The sequence below is a fragment of the Denticeps clupeoides genome, unplaced genomic scaffold (genome assembly GCF_900700375.1).
Source record: "Denticeps clupeoides unplaced genomic scaffold, fDenClu1.1, whole genome shotgun sequence".
NCBI lineage: Eukaryota > Metazoa > Chordata > Actinopteri > Clupeiformes > Denticipitidae > Denticeps > Denticeps clupeoides.
In genome coordinates, this window is record NW_021630092.1 from 356,005 (window position 1) to 375,812 (window position 19,808).

Sequence of the window (19,808 nt, forward strand, 5' to 3'; positions counted from 1 at the left end):
CGCTTGTTCACAGCGTCAATGCAAAACAGGGATTTTATTCAGATGAAGGGAAAGAGTGAAGATGCAGAAATGAATAAAATAACATGAATCATTGTGCAACAATCACACAACAACAATACTCTCATCCAGCTGGATCCTGCCTGGTGGCAAGAGCGAGGAACTCGTGCAGGAACTTCAGGCGCGAGGACACAGCTGGACAAGTCAGCGAAGCTCCGCCTTCCTCGTGCTCAGGGTCAGACAAGGTCAGTCAGAGTCTTCATCATCCAGGTACTCCTCTGCGTTGCTGAGGGTGCGCGTGACGCCTGCAGCGGAGGAAACGTGGAGGCGATGAATAAAATACGCAAAGAGACGTTTTTTTCTGGGCTCAAATGTACCGGTTCACTGGAATTAGAACGGAACCATGAACCTTTTCAAATTCTCGAACGCGCAAACAGAAAAACCACCATATGACTTTACTGTGGCCCTCTAGTGGCGAGGAGGACTCACTGCTTCCCAGTTTCCTCTTGAGGAGCGAGGCGCACTGCGCGTTGGTGGACATGTCCAGCGCCAGCTTCTTCTCGTTATTGAGGAGGTCCGTCCTGGCGCCTGCAGGATGAACGGGGAAGATGAAATTTCACAAGAAGAACATCATCTTTCTGTTCAGTCTGCTTTCTCCGTGCGTCTCACTCTTGTTCAGAAGCATCTCCACCATGTCGCTGTAGCCCTTCCACGCAGCAGCGTGCAGCGCCGTGTCCCCCAGCTTATTCTGCAAGACACACGTTGGACATGAACGCGGTTCCGTTTCCTGCCGCTGCGCCACGTCTGAGCCGCGCCCACTCACCTGCTGATTCACCTCGATGTTGGTCTGCGCTAGTAACACCTCCACAACATCTGCACAACAGATACACAACAGATACACCGTGAACACTGGATGCTCCTACTGGACACTCCTGACACCCGGCACACAGACCAATGTTGATGTGTGTGAAGTTATAGTTCTTTTGGTGTGTGTGTGTGTGTGTTAGATATGCAATGTGGCAAGTTTGTGTTTTGGTGTGTGTGTGTAGTTGTGTTATTAGTGTGATTTGGTGTGTTTGTATTTTGGGGTGTGTGTGTGTAGTTGTGTTATTGGTGTGATGTGGCAAGTTTGTCATTTGGTGTGTAGTTGTCTTATTTGTCTGATGTGGTGAGTTTGTGTTTTGGTGTGTGTAGTTGTGTTATTGGTGTGATGTGGTGAGTTTGTGTTTTGGTGTGTGTAGTTGTGTTATTGGTGTGATGTGGCGAGTTTGTGTTTTGGTGTGTGTAGTTGTGTTATTGGTGTGATGTGGCGAGTTTGTGTTTTGGTGTGTGTAGTTGTGTTATTTGTCTGATGTGGCGAGTTTGTGTTTTGGTGTGTGTGTGTGTAGTTGTGTTATTGGTGTGGTGTGGCGAGGTTGTGTTTTTGGTCTGATGTGTTGAGTTTGTGTACCTCTATGTCCTCCATGACAGCCCCAGTACAGAGGGGTGTTTCCTGCTTTGTCCAGTCCATTGATTCCGACCTTGTTGTCCAGACACTCTCTCAACCAACTGAGATTACCTACACACACACACACACACACACACACACACACCAGTAGGGGTGGATGCATATGTCACCTGACATTGAAACACAGTGTCTTCTTTTCCATGATCACGTGACATGGAAGACATGGAGGTTTAAGAAATGAGAACCACAATAATGGCTGGAACTCACCACGCTTCGCCGCCTCATGCATGGGGTTATCGATGGATTCAGCCTGTTCAGCCACTGCAGGGGGGCAAGAGACCAATCACAGGTCTGGTTACCAAACTTCAACCTCCTGTGGAACCGACCCAATATTGTCGAGCACCAAATTGAGTTTCAAATTCCAATAAATCTCGCCGTCATGTGTAGAGATCTGAGACTGCTGCTGATTGGCTGTTTAAACAGTGCGCTCAGACTGCGAGTGTTTCCATTTACATTTACATCATCTACCAGACGCCCTCATACAGAGCGACTTACAACCAGTAGTGACAGGGACAGTCCCCCCCTGGAGACACTCAGGGTTAAGTGTCCTGCTCAGGGACACGATGGTAGTAAGTGGGGTTTGAACCTGGGTCTTCTGGTTCACAGGCGAGTGTGTTACCCGCTAGGCTACTACCACCCACATCACTGTTCTTGCTGCAGTCAGAGAATTCAGTCGATCCCCAGACTTATCACATTTTACACTAATTTAATCTGTAATATGAGCACAAGATTTGAAAGCGGCATATGATAAGATTTTTATTGTTGAAACAAAAGAAAATTGCTTGTTAAGGATTCACAATGATAACAAGGTTCTGCAAACATGTCTGATTTCTTACCATAGTTACTGGGAATAAGGCCTGTTCTGCCCCTGCAGGTTCCCTTCCACCAGTTACTGTCACTCTGAACAAAGGCAGCCAATCAGAACCCAGAACAAGTCAAAAGCCACCCTTACATAATCACACACACACACACACACACACACACACACACACACACACACACACACACACACACACACACACTCACCATATCAGAAATGTATAAAATGTCTCCTTCTTCAAAGTACAGCTCATCAGGCTGAAAAAGAAGAAGGTCAATATAAAATCAATCAATAATCAGTGTGTCAAGCTCTGTGTGTGTTGACTTCGCTATTATAACAAGTTGAATGGACAGATGCATTAGCTGGACTCACCGTCCTGGGGTCAAAGGTAAACAGAGCCCTGAAGACTTTCACCTGACCTATCACGCACACACACACACACACACACACACACACACATAAATATGAAGGCAATTTCCAAATGTAAACTTTGTACATGAATACATGCAGGAAGTGAATAAACTTTGTATGATGTGAACAGACGCCGGTACTGAGGCGTGAAAATAAATGGTCATCTGCAGATACCCGCCTCCAACTCTAATAAACTGCCATAATGTCAGTATGGCAGAATGTCCTGGATGTTCTCCACTCTTCACAAGCCCGGGTAATCCAGAGCAGACAGGCGTTAAACTTACAGATCGGGTCCTCGGAACCAAAAGAGAGTTTTCTCTAAAGCACGGGAATGTTCAGTGGGGTTCAGTGCAGAGTGCAGCGTGAGGAATGTGTGGGACATGTGCAGGGTATGGCGTGGGGATTAGTTCAGGAAATGTGCGGGTATAGTTTGGGCTACGCTGTGGGGTATGGCGTGGGGAATGTGCAGGATATGGTGTGGGGAATGTGCGGGTATAGTTTGGGCTACGCTGTGGGGTATGGTGTGGGGAATGTGCGGGTATAGTTTGGGCTACGCTGTGGGGTATGGCGTGGGCAATGTGCAGGATATGGTGTGGGGAATGTGCGGGTATAGTTTGGGCTACGCTGTGGGGCATGGTGTGGGGAATGTGCAGGATATGGTGTGGGGAATGTGCGGGTATAGTTTGGGCTACGCTGTGGGGTATGGTGTGGGCAATGTGCAGGATATGGTGTGGGGAATGTGCGGGTATAGTTCGGGCTACGCTGTGGGGTATGGTGTGGGGCAATGTGCAGGATATGGTGTGGGGAATGTGCGGGTATAGTTTGGGCTACGCTGTGGGGCATGGTGTGGGGAATGTGCAGGATATGGTGTGGGGAATGTGCGGGTATAGTTTGGGCTACGCTGTGGGGTATGGTGTGGGCAATGTGCAGGATATGGTGTGGGGAATGTGCGGGTATAGTTTGGGCTACGCTGTGGGGTATGGTGTGGGCAATGTGCAGGATATGGTGTGGGGAATGTGCGGGTATAGTTCGGGCTACGCTGTGGGGTATGGTGTGGGCAATGTGCAGGATATGGTGTGGGGAATGTGCGGGTATAGTTTGGGCTACGCTGTGGGGTATGGCGTGGGGAATGTGCAGGATATGGTGTGGGGAATGTGCGGGTATAGTTCGGGCTACGCTGTGGGGTATGGCGTGGGGAATGTGCAGGATATGGTGTGGGGAATGTGCGGGTATAGTTCGGGCTACGCTGTGGGGTATGGTGTGGGGAATGTGCAGGATATGGTGTGGGGAATGTGCGGGTGTAGTTTGGGCTACGCTGTGGGGTATGGTGTGGGGAATGTGCAGGATATGGTGTGGGGAATGTGCGGGTATAGTTCGGGCTACGCTGTGGGGTATGGTGTGGGGAATGTACGAGGTATGATGCAGGAAGTGGTATGTTCAGGGCATGGTGGAGGATATGATGAAGGGAATGTGCGGGGTAAAGTGTGGGGTAAAGTGTGGGGTATAGTTTGGGGTACGGCGCAGGATATGGCAGATTGTATGGCACCAGTACTTCTGGTAATATAGTGTGTGGGTAAAAACACATGAAAGGTCTAATTCTGGATCTAAATTAATATTTCATATAAGCTACACAGACATGTGGAAGTAATTTGTAAATTAATCATTAAGTCTTTGACACATAAAACATGGAAAACGACAGCGTACAGCCTGTATAGAAAGATGCATTTTGACCTTTCAGACAGAAATCGGAATTTGTAAAGTTCAGCAGATTTAACTTCCCCAACTTATTTGTGCTTCCTTCTCCTGTCCTGACTACATCAACTTTTCTTTTCCTTCATATCCTCTTGAGATTCATGTTAAAACAATCATTCTGCTGCAGATTTAGTAACATTTTCTTACTAGAAATGCTGCCACATTCAAGACATAAAAGAGGGAAGGACGTGTCTGTGAGCAACATCACGTTTAGAAGACGGTTTATGAAGAAACGTAGTTCTTTGCGTGGGAGACTCTGGACTAATTTGATAAGCCAGCACCACGGGCCATTTCAGTAACACAACCACTGTTACTGTGTTATTACTGTGTTGTTACTGTGTTGTTACTGTGTTGTTACTGTACCATTTGTGGGAATCATCTCTACATAATGGCTGTAGTTTAAGGTTTCTGTATGAAGCTCATGCATGTAAATTTGCCAGACGGCCTTATCCAGAGCACCTTACAGTTTGTAGTGACAGGGACAGTCCCCCCCTGGAGACACTCAGGTTTAAGTGTCTTGCTCAGGGACATAATGAACCTGGGACTTTGTGGTCTTCTGGTTCATAGCTGAGTGTTTAACCCACTAGGCTACTACCACCCAGGTACCAGTGTATGGAATGATCATCTGGGTTCATCCACCCAACATTTCAGAAGTTCTTCACCTTTCCTCTTCAGATAAAAATCCATGATTCCCACAGTAATTAAGGACAGGAGCAGCAGAAGCTGGGGATTCATCTTCCAACCAAAACCACTTGCAGCTGAAGGCCAGGTGGACTGGAAAAGCAGAGGATAGGAAGGCAGGAAAGGTTCTGCTGGGACTTGCTCCCTCTGCTTCATATTTGCATGAGAGGGAAATTAATCTACCTTTATTTATATGCCGCTTTTTACAATGTACATCGTCACAAAGCGCCTGGCGAATAGAACGGTGCTCAAAGCCCCAGGTGAGCAAGCCAGAGGCAACAGTGGAAGGAAAAAGCTCCTTCTAGCAGGAGGAAAACCTGGAGAGGAACAAAGACTCAGCAGGGGAACTTCTCCTCCTATGGTCAGCACTGGATCACACTGAAATACATCCAGAAAAGTCCACCTGTGTATAATGAATTAGCCTCCATATATCCATGTACAATGAAGCAACCCTTCTACAACACTTCTACAACCCTTCTACAACACGTTCTGGAATGACGTCACGTTCTGATGTCACACACAGTGTCAACAGTTGAAGAAACAGGGAGGAGCCGTCATTTCAATCTACTTACAACACACACAACACACACACACACACACACACACACACACACACACACACACACACACACACACACACACACACACCACACACACACACACACACACACCACACACACACACACAGTGGTGGCCTAGCGGTTAAGGAAGTGGCCCCGTAATCAGAAGGTTGCCGGTTCAAATCCCGATCCGCCAAGGTGCCACTGAGCAAAGCACCGTCCCCACACACTGCTCCCCGGGCGCCTGTCATGGTGCCCACTGCTCACTCAGGGTGATGGGTTAAATACAGAGGACAAATTTCACTGTGTGCACCGTGTGCTGTGCTGCTGTGTATCACATGTGACAATCACTTCACTTTTTTGACACAACCACACATACACACAACCAAACAAATGCAACCATGCACAACCAAACACGCACTCACATACAACCATGCACAAACACACAACCAGACAACTAAACACACACACACACACACACACACATGCACGCACAGTAAACCACAGGCACAACCACGCACAAACACACACGCACGCGCGCGCACACACACAACCAAACACATGCAACCACGCACAACCAAACACACACTCACATACAACCACGCACAACCAAACACACAACCACGCACAACCAGACAACTAAACACACACACACGCTCACACACACACACACACAACCAAACACACGCTCACATACAACCACGCACAAAAACACACACACAACCACGCACAACCAGACAACCCAAACACACACACACAACCACACGCATACACGCTCACACACACACAACCAAACACACGCAACCACGCACAACCAAACACACGCTCACATACAACCACGCACAAACACACAACCACGCACAACCAGACAACCACACGCATACACGCTCACACACACACACAACCCACCACGCGCACACACACCCATGCCAGCTCGACTACTTTTTAGGTGCCGCGTTGGCGGCAGCGCTTACCTGGTTTGGCTGGTTTTGGAGAGGTTTGGACATTTGACAGCAGTAATCGTCCAGAATAAACGCGCTTCTGAGAGTCGCGTCGCAACTTCTGCGTTTCTCACGACCAGCAGATGAGGAAGATCAGGAAGTTCTCAGACGAGAAACGCGGAAAAGCTCCACTGCGCATGCGCGACCGCCTCGCCTCTCCGCAACATTCATTCTACACAATATTCTACACGATATACTACACTATATTCTACACAATATACTACACAATATTCTACACAATATTCTACACAATATTCTAAACGATATACTACACTATATTCTACACAATATACTACACAATATTCTACACAATATTCTACACAATATTCTAAACGATATACTACACTATATTCTACACAATATACTACACTATATTCTACACAATATTCTAAACGATATACTACACTATATTCTACACAATATACTACACAATATTCTACACAATATTCTACACAATATTCTAAACGATATACTACACTATATTCTACACAATATACTACACTATATTCTACACAATATTCTAAACGATATACTACACTATATTCTACACAATATACTAAACGATATACTACACTATATTCTACACAATATACTACACTATATACTACACAATATTCTACACGATATACTACACTATATTCTACACAATATACTACACTATATACTACACTATATTCTACACAATATACTAAACGATATACTACACTATATTCTACACAATATACTACACTATATACTACACAATATTCTACACGATATACTACACAATATTCTACACAATATACTACACTATATACTACACTATATTCTACACAATATACTACACTATATACTACACTATATTCTACACAATATACTACACTATATACTACACTATATTCTACACAATATTCTAAACGATATACTACACTATATTCTACACAATTTACTACACTATATACTACACAATATTCTAAACGATATACTACACTACATACTACACAATATTCTACACAATATTCTAAACGATATACTACACTACATACTACACAATATTCTAAACGATATTCTACAGAATACACTACACTATATTCTACACGAAGCCAGTATCCATCAACAATGCTGGTTAGGTGGTACAGTCACCCCTAGGTGGCGGAGCAGCACCACAAGCCTCTCGAGCCTTCTGGCAACACTTTATACTCATGTCCTCTGAAGGAAAAAAATGATAAGCTACAAAAAAGGAGGTCTAATCTGTAGATGTACTGAAGAACAAATGAAAATCGTGTGTGATTCATATTTCATAAGAAGTTCGAAAAAAAGCACAATCTGACAACAGAAGAGAATTTCAGTTTGTCATGTCCTTCATACCGATCATGGACAACATTGCTGTTCATGACATCAGAGAGGATGTCCTTGTCATCAAGTATTTTGTTATATTTCAAGCTGTGGTGCTCAGTCTAAATTTACTTTGTAGCTCATTACATTCGAATGACTTCATTCTTTTTCTAATAGTTTTTTAATGAGAACAGGTATAATGCGATAGATAGTCAGCGATACATTATAATATCTTAAAAACCTTTCACCTAAATCACAGTATAAATGCTAAATTCAGCCATTTCTACAATAAAATAACAACAAAATAAAGAATATAACTAAAGTTTAACATTGTAATATAAATAGATCAGATGAACAGGTTCTGCTGGACCACAGATCTGCAGTTGTGATGTATTCTCTCTCTGAAATCCAGCAGCACTCAGGATAATACTGCTTAAAAATGACCCACATCTCCTCTCCAAAGGGGGACCTTGTGTGAGGGAATGGAGGTGTCCAGCAGGAGATCTCCTCTCCAAAGGGGGACCACTTGGGCTTTGTAACATACTTTTGTGGTTTCTTCTGGTGGTAGTAGCCTAGTGGGTAACACACTCACCTATGAACCAGAAGACCCAGGTTCAAATCCCACTTACTACCATCGTGTCCCTGAGCAGGACACTTAACCCTGAGACACCCTAACCCTCTAGGGGGGACTGTCCCTGTAACTACTGTTTGTAAGTCACTCTGGATAAGGATGTCTGGTAAATGCAGTAAATGTAAATGATCTTCTCTGGAAGCTACCACTGTGCTTACTGCCACCTCTTAGTCCCCCACATCGGTTCTACTGGGCTGGGCATGTTGTATCTAGGGAACGGGTTGAAAGGTGCGTGAGTTCCCTTTGGAACACGAATGAGGTACAAAACTACGTCCGCTGGCTCAGCGAAGAGAGGGGAGATGGTGGCAGGAGGTGAATTTAATGGGAACCTCCTACACGGCACCTCCTAACGGACCCTCCTACACGGCAAACTACCGCACCGAGTAATCATCCTTCTTGTCATGATCCGGTCCGGAAGGGGTTACTCCGGTCCAGAGTTTCACGTTTGTCCTGTGTAATGTTCCCTAATTGTCTTCACCTGTGTCTGATGTATAAAGCCGCCCTGTTTGTGTCTGTTCGCCGTCGGGTCTTTGTTATGTTACATGTTATCGGATGTCTCCAGTGTCCTGTTCAGCACAAGATTATACCCCGTTTTCCAGATGTCGTGCGGTTGCAGACCAGAAATCTGAAGGTCGTGGGTTCGAATCCAGACCTGCCAAGGTCCCACTGAGGTCCCCTTGATGAAGGTCCCATTCCCACACACTGCACTGCTCACCCAAGGGTGATGGTTAAATACAGAGGACACGTTTCACTGTGTCACCGTGTGCTGTGCCAGTGTTTCACAATCACTTCACTTTCACTTCACTTAATGATTGAACCGTTTCTTTACATCTAGCCGTAAACCAGAATGAAGATGCCTGTATATAAGGCCGCCTCTTTTCATCACATTATAGTATGAGCCGCCTAGTGAACGTCGCCAAAGGTTTTACGAGCTAAAATGATAAGTTGACAATTTTTCATGATATTGAGCAATTGCTGATTGTTAAGGGGAATAAAACAAGTGTCCATCTGTTCAGGTAACCATTTAAACCAGGAGTATTGTGCCAGCTGGGTGCACCACTGGCCGGTAGGAGATCTGTCCCTGACAGATTTGTGGGACCAAGCAAAGCACCGTCCCCACACGCTGCTCCCCGGGCGCCTGTCATGGCCGCCCACTGCTCACTCAGGGTGATGGTTAAATGCAGAGGACACATTTCACTGTGTGCACCGTGTGCTGTGCTGCTGTGCATCACAAGTGACAATCACTTCACTTTAGACTGGTGTGGTCTGACCGGGTCCTGACACTGAAGCACAAGATGTCGCCCTGGGAAACCGGCCACGGTCGAGGGCGTGTTCAGAACGCCGCTTTCACAAGGCTGCCATTTTATTCATGAGCGGCTTAAAATAACGCCATCTGTTGCAACCTATAAATGCGCCATGAACCTGGAGATATTGGCCCGCCCTGCTTCAGCCCCACATCAATGTTACCCAGGTTCCAACACAACCCCTCTGGTGACACCGCAGCTGGACAAATGTCCTCATGGTGACCACCTCATCAGCATGCTAACAACTTTTAATGCTAACTGATTAGCATGCTGAGGACCCGCATGCAAAATAATCAGCAGGAAACAGCCTATAATGCCAAGTCATCAGCATGCCAACGATCACTACTGCAATGAATTAGCATGCATGCACTGCACCTTTAATTGAACAATTTTTGGTACAGTCATTAGCAATACCGGGAAAAAGTCACTTGCGCTTTGCACTTTGTTAAAATGTCTGACCAGTTGCATATCTTAAGAGCGGTGAGCCCTCAGGCTCACCATGAATATTCCAGCGCCAGTCCAGCACACCAAGGTTGGTCCATGTAGAAGTTCTGTATGTTTTTAACCCAGTGGAACCCTCACCGGCCAGCGATGGACAAATAGATCAAATGAGCGGGAGCCAATGGGAGGAAGCGTTCATAACCGTTCATGAAAGGACATTGGACACCTGCTCTACTGGTTTCATTTGTACTAAAGATGTACTAAACCTTCTGAAGTCCTTCGCCAGCCTTGAAAGCTCTTTGGGGTCTACACACCCATTCAGTACAATCATTTATCTAAATGAGGGTTAACTGTAAAATGGTTTATGGGTTTGTTTATGAGCAGTTATGACGGTCAGTGTCATTCTGCAGCTTTTTTTTTCGATTGTTTAAGAAATGTCTTCTGTTGAGAAGCTTTCTTGTTGAAAGGAAAGCAGTAAATGAAGAATCCAAAAGGTGATTTACTGTGAAAAAATGCAACATTATTTGACTTGAACCGGTCGGTATTCATTCTCCGAATGTTTGGGTGCATTTCACTGCGTCAGGGCCACAGCAGAAGTATTCTGCAGACAGGAGACAGTGGTGACAGAATCCAGAAATACTGTACCATTTCATCCGAGTGATGTCACCGTCATCTCAACAGATGGATCACTCTGGATCAAGGCTGCACTTCCTGGTGTGTGAGTGTGTGTGTGTGTGTTCAGCTTATCTTTATTGTAATAAAATAATACATTTATATATTTAATATATTTATATATTCTCTCACTACAATTATATCTTCAGGACACTCACACACCGCTCTGCTGTGCTACTTTACAAGATGCTGCTGAGATGAGAAGAAAGTCCAGAATGGCCACAGTATCTAAAACACCATTTAAAAAGGTAATGATTACATTCAATTGCTCGCTTGTACATACACACACACACACACACACACACACACACACACACACACAGACTGGCCTCACCTATTAAAGCTCCTCCCGGCCAGTGAGAGATGAGAACTCCGACTCAACGCGGAAACACAGCCACCCTCACACAAGTCAGTTCTGGACATGAACACGCTTCTTATCTCCTGCCTGCTGTGTTGGGTGAGATTTTCATGCAACTCAGTGTGTATTTGTGTGTGTGTGTGTGTGTGTGTGTGGTGTGTGTGTTTTTGTAACCCGAGGCGAGTGTAAACCCGCCGTTCAGGTCAGGTCATGAATATAGAAGTGTGTGTTCACGTTCGTGTGTAGATGTGTGGATTCCGGCGTGTCAGTGTGTGTACGTCTTGCTGTGTGTATTGCTCAGCTCGAGTATGTTATGGACGTGGTGTATTTGTTTGAGTTTGGTTTGGATGTGATGACGTGGTGTAGTTGGTTTGTGTTATGGATGGGGTGTTGTTTGGAGTGTGTGATGGACGCGGTGTAGTTTGGTTTGGTTTGTGTATGGACGAGGTGTAGTTTGGTTTGGAGTGTGTGAGACGTGGTGTAGTTTGGTTTGTGTTATGGACGAGTGTAGTTGGTTTGGAGTGTGTGATGGAGTGGTGTAGTTTGGTTTGGAGTGTGTTATGGACGCGGTGTAGTTTGGTTTGGAGTGTGTTATGGACGCGGTGTAGTTTGGTTTGGAGTGTGTTATGGACGCGGTGTAGTTTGGTTTGGAGTGTGTTATGGACGCGGTGTAGTTGGTGGAGTGTTATGGGGTGAGTGGAGTGTGTGTTATGGACGTGTGTAGTGTTTAGTTGGTTTGGAGTGTGGATGGACGTGGTGTAGTTTGGTTTGTGTGATGGACGTGGTGTAGTTTGGTTTGGAGTGTGTGATGGACGTGGTGTAGTTTGGTTTGTGTGATGGACGTGGTGTGTAGTTTGGTTGGAGTGTGTGATGGACGCGGTGTAGTTTGGTTTTGTGTGATGGACGCGGTGTAGTTTGGTTTGGAGTGTGTGATGGACGTGGTGTAGTTTGGTTTGTGTGATGGACGCGGTGTAGTTTGGTTTGTGTGATGGACGCGGTGTAGTTTGATTTGTGTGATGGACGCGGTGTAGTTTGGTTTGTGTGATGGACGCGGTGTAGTTTGGTTTGGAGTGTGTAGGACGGGTGTAGTTTTGTATTGTATTTGGTTGGAGGTGTGATGGACGTGGTGTAGTTTGGTTTGTGTGATGGACGGGTGTGTAGTTTGGTGTGTGTGATGGACGCGGTGTAGTTTGGTTTGGAGTGTGTTATGGACGTGGTGTGTATTTGGTTTGGAGTGTGGATGGACGTGGTGTAGTTTGGTTTGTGTGATGGACGCGGTGTAGTTTGGTTTGTGTGATGGACGGGTGTAGTTTGGTTTGTGTGATGGACGCGGTGTAGTTTGGTTTGGAGTGTGTGATGGACGTGGTGTAGTTTGGTTTGTGTGATGGACGTGGTGTAGTTTGGTTTGGAGTGTGTGATGGACGCGGTGTAGTTTTGTTGGTTTGTGTGTGATGGACGGTGTAGTTTGGTTTGGAGTGTGTATGGACGTGTGTAGTTTGGTTTGTGTGATGGACGCGGTGTAGTTTGGTTTGTGTGATGGACGGTGTAGTTTGATTTGTGTGATGGACGCGGTGTAGTTTGGTTTGGGTGATGGACGGGGTGTAGTTTGGTTTGGAGTGTGTTATGGACGCGGTGTAATTTGGTTTGGTTTGGAGTGTGTGATGGACGTGGTGTAGTTTGGTTTGTGTGAGACGCGGTGTAGTGTTTGGTTGTGTGATGGACGCGGTGTAGTTTGGTTTGGAGGTGTATGGACGCGGTGTATTTGGTTTGTGTGATGGACGTGGTGTAGTTTGGTTTGTGTATGGACGTGGTGTAGTTTGGTTTGGAGTGTGTGATGGACGTGGTGTAGTTTGGTTGTGTGATGGACGTGGGTGTAGTTTGGTTTGGAGTGTGTGATGGACGCGGTGTAGTTTGGTTTGTGTGATGGACACGGTGTAGTTTGGTTTGGAGTGTGTGATGGACGTGGTGTAGTTTGGTTTGGGTGTAAATATTGTGGATGATGTGTGTGTGTGTGTGTGTGCAGCAGTTTGCAGTGCGGGTTGTTTCAGCACACATGACCCGCCCACCGGTGTGTCAGGTGACCTGCAGATCTCCAGTGAATACGAGGAGGCGGAGAGACGGCAGGCGGCAGCAGAGGTCACATTAGGTACAGACCTGCAGACCAACGTTCAGCAGACACGATTCTTCTGACTCTGCAGCTGAAATGACAGATTTGATTCCAGTTCAGCACCTGCCCCGCTCAGGAGGAGGAGGAGGAGGAGGAGGAGGAAAGGTCCGGAGGAGAGAAAGAGACAGAAAGAAGAACAAGAAGGGCCTGAACACCACACACACTCCCACCCAGAGGCACCACACACACTCCCACACCACGGCGGAGGAGGACCTCTGCACCACCACCTACAAGGACTACTGTGTCCATGGCCACTGCCAGTTCATCCCAGATCTTCCTGAGCCATCCTGTGTGTGAGTTGGTGTGACAGGCGCCCGGGGAGCAGTGTGTGGGGACGGGACCTTCATTGAGGGGACCCCAGTCGAGCTTTGAACCCACAACCCTTTCCCGCTTGACCACCACTGCTTGTCTGTTGATTGGTGTGTGTTTTTGATTGGCAGCTGTCAGAGAGGCTATGAGGGGAAGCGCTGCGCCGTTCAGCTGATGAAGACCGAGCAGAAGGAGGAGCATCTCACAGATGCTGACTCCACCCACATAGCCTTACTTGTCGTCGCCGTGGTCCTGTCAGTCATCAGCTGCTCCGCCCTCTGCTCACGATCTGCGTACAGTGAGTTCAGCCCCTTTTTATACCACATCCATCCCCCTGATCAGAGAAGATCATGTGATTCACAAGGTCATAACAAACACACACATTCTCCGTCAGGATTAGTAAACTGAATACCTGTAAACATCACCGACTGGTCCTCCGCTAGATCTTCACACGTCACGCAGTGGCCAGAAGATCAGCACTGTTCACTGATCTGTCCACGAACACCATCTCCTCTCCTCGTTTCAGCTACAAGACCCAGCGCCGCTTCCAGTCGGCCTTCCTGGGCTCCAGCAGCGAGAAGGAGAACCTGCAGAAGAGCGACGCCATCGTGGTGCAGCGCTGACCTTTCACCTGCTTCCTGAACAATCCTGACCTTCGTCATCCAGCCATTGTGACGTCGAGACGAGAACAACGAGCGGCTGTTATTTATGTGCTTGACTTATTTATTACGGTGGTTCTTGATATTTATTTAGTGCCTGTGCTGCTGAATAAAGGCGCCTGCGTTGTGAAACGTGCTGTGTAAGCGTGAGTCTGCCACGCCCGTGACCACAGGCATTCAGCAGGCGTGGAGCGTGTTGACAGCCCCAAACCTGATCTGCAGCGTTCTGCGGCGCCAGGCCAAGCCAGTGGTCCAGAGTCGAGACACTTTTTAATCCACGCGTCTGGACTACCGCACCAGAGGCCCCTCATCTCCTTCAGTTGGTCCAAAACGCAGCTTTTAACCGGTTCGGTGTCTTCGTGGCCTTGACCTGCAGCACCTGTCCGATCCACTTCAGTCGTACGCTCCTCCACCTGCTCTCAGGTCAGCAGAACTTTCATTGTTAGATGTCCCCAAGAGAACGGAGGAAACGACTTTGGAACGCGACGCCCTTGAACATCAGGACACCCGAATCCCTTCCTGCTTTCTCTCTGGCTTTCAAACCTGTCTGAGATGTTGGTTTTACGGTTTATTACATTTACGGCATTTACCAGACGCCCTTATCCAGAGCGACTTACAATCAGTAGTGACAGGGACCAGTCCCCCCCTGGAGACACTCAGGGTTAAGTGTCCTGCTCAGGACACGATGGTAGTAAGTGGGGTTTGAACCTGGGTTCTTCTGGTTCATAGGCGAGTGTGTTACCCGCTACCACCCTATATTACGGTTATTATATTTTATTGCTTTATTCACGTCTTTTTTTCTTCTGTATGTTTTTTTAAGGACTTTATAAATACATTTGAAGTTGAACTGAACATGCAGGTTGAGGGTCAAGAACTGAAGAAATTCCAGAGGGGACGAAGGTCCCCGACCCGGAAGAGTATTTTACCAACGAGAAGATGAAGGGTGTGAAAGTGAAGTGATGGTCATTCCTGCTGCAATCCTCACACTCCAGTCCTCTGTGTTTAACCACCACCCTTGGTGACAGGGGGCAAATGACAGGCGCCCGGGGAGCAGCGTGTGGGGACGGGACCTTCATCAAGGGGACCTCAGTGGCACCTTGGCGGGTCGGGATTCGAACCGGCAACCCTTCTTATGGGGCCGCTTCCACAGTTCTAGGTTGACTTGGGCCGCAGAATCACACAAAACCAAGAGGGAACAAGAAAGGTTGGACATTTCAACACAGCCAGACCCTCCAGGAGGCTCTAGAACAACAACGTGGATCTTCAAACACAAGTCTGTGGAGATTCCTGGGAAGCTCACAGTGGTTGATGGTCATCTGGCCTGAGGCTTCTCTCCACCGCTGCCGGTTCATCACAACACCAGACAAGTTCACCACAAAGAACAATCCAGAAGAAGTTGAGAAAAGAACCAAAAGGACCACAGATGGGAGGGAACCGCGGTCGTGCTGGATGGTTCTCCTGTATCTGGGATATGAACGCTGAAGGAGGAGGAGATTATTTGAACAAAATGAGACGCACGCGCAGGGGGGGTTCTGTTCTCATGTTTAATTCCCGTTATTTCGTTAGTTAATATGCAGACATTTCTCACTAGATGTTTAGAGAGTAAAACAGTAATATTACAGTACAGAACACATGAGTCTGGTCTGCACATGCAGACGCTTCTACAGCACAAACACAGCAGAGCAGAAGCTGCCAGCATTCCCAGCACTGGACACTAGATGGACGTCTGATGGTGCAGAGGAGAAATGGACCCATCGCCGGCCAATCAGCGCCCAGCGTCCATCGCTAGCGAGAACACTGCCCAACTCCGCCTCTGGGTGTCTGTGCAACACCGCAGCCACAGTTGTCACGGTTACAGGTTACCATAGTCCCATACTTTTAGTTACTACGGCAACAGGGAAGCAAAATTAAAAGTCAAAGTGAGCATGACCGTAGGAACCAGCCACAGAGCCTGGATTATATCTCATAAAAATCCTGACACAGCATTAGTGTATGAAACTCCTGGGTCACGTGACCCTGCTTCTCTTATTGTTACGAGACGACTCATCACTTAGGTAAAACTCAGATATGTAGAAAAATATAGTTTAATGAAATTTATAGATCTATTATTTTATTATTTAAATCACACAATGCATGTAAGTGTAGTAGTGTGAAGAAACAAAATCATACTACACACTACAACTTGGAACATAAAATGCACGCACACTCACACTCACTCACTCACTCCCCACACACACACACACACACACACACACCGAGCTATTCTTGCTTATATCTTACATTTTAAAACGATGGCGATTAGTCCGTCTTTGAATGGCATTAGGCATCCATATGAAATCTTTATGATATGACATCATGTAAAACCACAGTACTGATAAGTTACTGTATCGAACAAACAGTAAAGCACAACATTACAAGGCAAATGGCCATTTAAGCATAGAATTGTTCATTAAAGATAAAAATAATACACCACAGAAGAAACAGCAACATTTTACAAACTCAACTCCACACATTTGCACATTTTACAAACTTGGTGAGTCTCCATAAGCCATGAGATACGAAAGCAGCCCATCCAAAAATGCGCCACACTGTCCCCTGCACTGCTGTAACAGAAATGGCCACGCCCTCCCCTGTAACATTTATGGCCACGCCCACTCGTGGACCACTGCTGGTTAACAGCTGACTGGACAGCTGGAGTAACAGGAGTCCCAGTGGGGACAGTCTGCTTTCTCAGACACAGATACTGTGTGTGTGTGTGTGTGTGTGTGTGTGTGTGTGTGTGTGTGGGGATTTTGGCACGGGCCTTGCATTGTTGTAGTGTTGTGCACTGGCACCATTTTGGCGGTAGTGAGATTGGCAGAGTGACTGAGCTGGATACCATCATCGTGACGCCAGTCAGCGGGTTTACCAGTTTTCTACCGTTACTAACCAGAAACCAGACGTGTTCCCGGTCCGGCTGGAGCACCTGCACTTTTAAAGCATTTCAACACAGCTGGTGGTGCTTAGAGGAGAAGAAAACGGAAACCCCACCAGCAGCTTGCATACAACCAGTTAAAAACCTGATCCTCAAATGACTGTAAACTACCACTAGGACGTGTGTGTATGTGTGTGCGTATATGAGGACGTGTGTGTGTATGTGTGTGCGATATGAGGACGTGTGTGTGTATGTGTGTGCATATATGAGGACGTGTGTGTGTATGTGTGTGCGTATATGAGGACGTGTGTGTGTATGTGTGTGCGTATATGAGGACATGTGTGTGTGTGCATATATGAGGACGTGTGTTTGTATGTGTGTGCATATATGAGGACGTGTGTGTGTGTGCTTGCATGCATGCATATATATATTAAAGGATGTGCGTGGTGTGTGTGTATATTAGAGGATGTGTGTGTGTGTGTGTGTGTGTGTGTGTGTGCATATTAGAGGACGTGTGGTGTGTGTGTGTTGGTGTGTGCGTATATACGAGGATGTATGTGTATTGTGTGTGGTGTGTGTGTGCATATTAGAGGATGTGTGTGTGCGTATATTAGAGGACATGTGTGTGCGTATTTTCGAGGATGTATGTGTGTGTGTGTGTGTTTGTGTTTTGTGCGTATATGAGACTATGTGGTACAATGTGTTCTAATTAAAGCTGATCACAGATTTTATAAGTTAACTTGCACACTGAATATCACTTATAGATCATATTTAATTAGTTGAGCTGTGTTGGTGATCATCAGGATGAAGTTTAATTCCCACAAGAACTGAATGTCTCCATGATGGGTGTCCATTTTTAGTCCTAAATCAATGAGGACCAATAAAAATGCAATTAGCTGAATATTAGCAATATTATCGTTTACCCGCTCTAAAACGTAATGAAATAAACTACGTATTCAATCGGGATCCTGACCCATAGTTAAAGGGGTCTGTTAAAACGTTTATTAAGATGGTAGGAAAGAGGTTTTCTAGTAAAAGTGGAACATCTACATTCCTGGCCCAGTTCTGACATGCAGATCCACTGGTTCCTTTAACAAATATCTGTGTGTGTGTGTGTGTGTGTGTGTGTTGTACCTGTATCTCTATGATAAATACCATTTCCAACATCTACACCAGAGTCCTGTCACTTTGGGTACAAAAAGCTAATGTAGAGGAAATAAATAAAAACATCAAACATTGCAGACTGAAGGTTCTGGATCAATTCCAGGCAGCATCTGAAAAAAACCTCGTCCCCAAACCGCCACCTTCCTGACCCCCCCATTTACACAAACGGCAGGATGCCATAGACGAAGAGAGCCATGATGGCGGCGCTGAACAGGCCCGCCACGGGCACGGTCACGAACCACGCCAGGGAAGATGTTCCGGAAAAGGCGCCAATCAACAGCCTTCCTGGAGCGAAGCCATCCAACCGCTACCACTGATCCCACCTACACAGACACACACAACCAACCAATCAATCAACCAATCAATCAATCAATCAATCAATCAACAGGCAAACCAGACATTCCAGGAATCCTGCTCTGTGTGAGATGATGTTCACCTTCCTACCTCCCAGACAGTAATGGGAGGGACACGAAGCGAGGAGAAACGGTGGGACGTCTCTGGTTTTCTGCATGTCCTGTGTCTCCACTGCTGCTGCCTTTAGGTCTGATGTTGGGATTGTAGTTCACGTGCAGGCACCACAAATACAGGATCGTACGTGAGACATGTTCAGGTTGAAATCCAGAGACTGTCGCACCCTTCTCCTCACAGCTTACAGCCAGTGTCCCCCCTTCATCTTCCCCTCTTCCTCTAATCATGAGTTACTGTCATATCCTCTCCTCATTCCCCAACATGTAAAATCATTTTACATGATTACATCATTATAAGGTTATTACTGTTGTTCTGATCAGTATTTACGGTTATTATTACTATTAATTAATAACAGCGCTCGGCAGTGATGGCAGAGTTATTAAAGCGTGTCGCTAGTGACGGACGGGGACGGTCACCATTCCCAGATCTGCGGAGTCCTCGCTGTTCCAGGAAACGCGTGGGGAGGCGGCGCTGCGGGGGATCCGGCGCAGCTGAGCACGCACAGATGCCTCGGCTCCGCCCACCACTCACGCTCGTCCTTTCACAAGTATTAGTGTTTTTAATGAGAAATCTACCACTACGGGGACGTGTCCTACAGCGCTGCGTTGTGATTAGCTGCTGCTAGTGAAGCTCAATGCGGGGGGGGGCGGGGCTCTACGGCTCCCAGTACCTTGCAGT

At 46.6% G+C, this 19,808-nt stretch overlaps 2 protein-coding genes across 2 annotated transcripts; one reads left to right on the forward strand and one right to left on the reverse strand.

Moving 5' to 3' along the window:
- Positions 1-15: 15 nt before the first annotated feature.
- On the reverse strand, positions 16-6,717 carry LOC114783352 (osteoclast-stimulating factor 1-like). The gene is made up of 10 exons (XM_028968799.1): positions 6,703-6,717; positions 2,697-2,743; positions 2,531-2,581; positions 2,341-2,404; positions 1,712-1,765; positions 1,448-1,555; positions 821-870; positions 667-745; positions 487-585; positions 16-302 (listed from the first exon to the last, which is right to left on the reverse strand). Exons 3-10 carry the CDS (start codon positions 2,531-2,533, stop codon positions 244-246), a joined length of 516 nt encoding a protein of 171 aa, XP_028824632.1. The 5' UTR covers positions 2,534-2,581; positions 2,697-2,743; positions 6,703-6,717; the 3' UTR covers positions 16-243.
- A 6,593-nt stretch (positions 6,718-13,310) lies between these two features.
- On the forward strand, positions 13,311-14,716 carry LOC114783324 (proheparin-binding EGF-like growth factor). Its single transcript, XM_028968747.1, is given in 6 exon segments — positions 13,311-13,316; positions 13,421-13,595; positions 13,672-13,909; positions 14,057-14,199; positions 14,202-14,223; positions 14,452-14,716. Coding segments are annotated over 6 exon segments (681 nt in total). The 3' UTR covers positions 14,549-14,716.
- Positions 14,717-19,808: the final 5,092 nt, after the last annotated feature.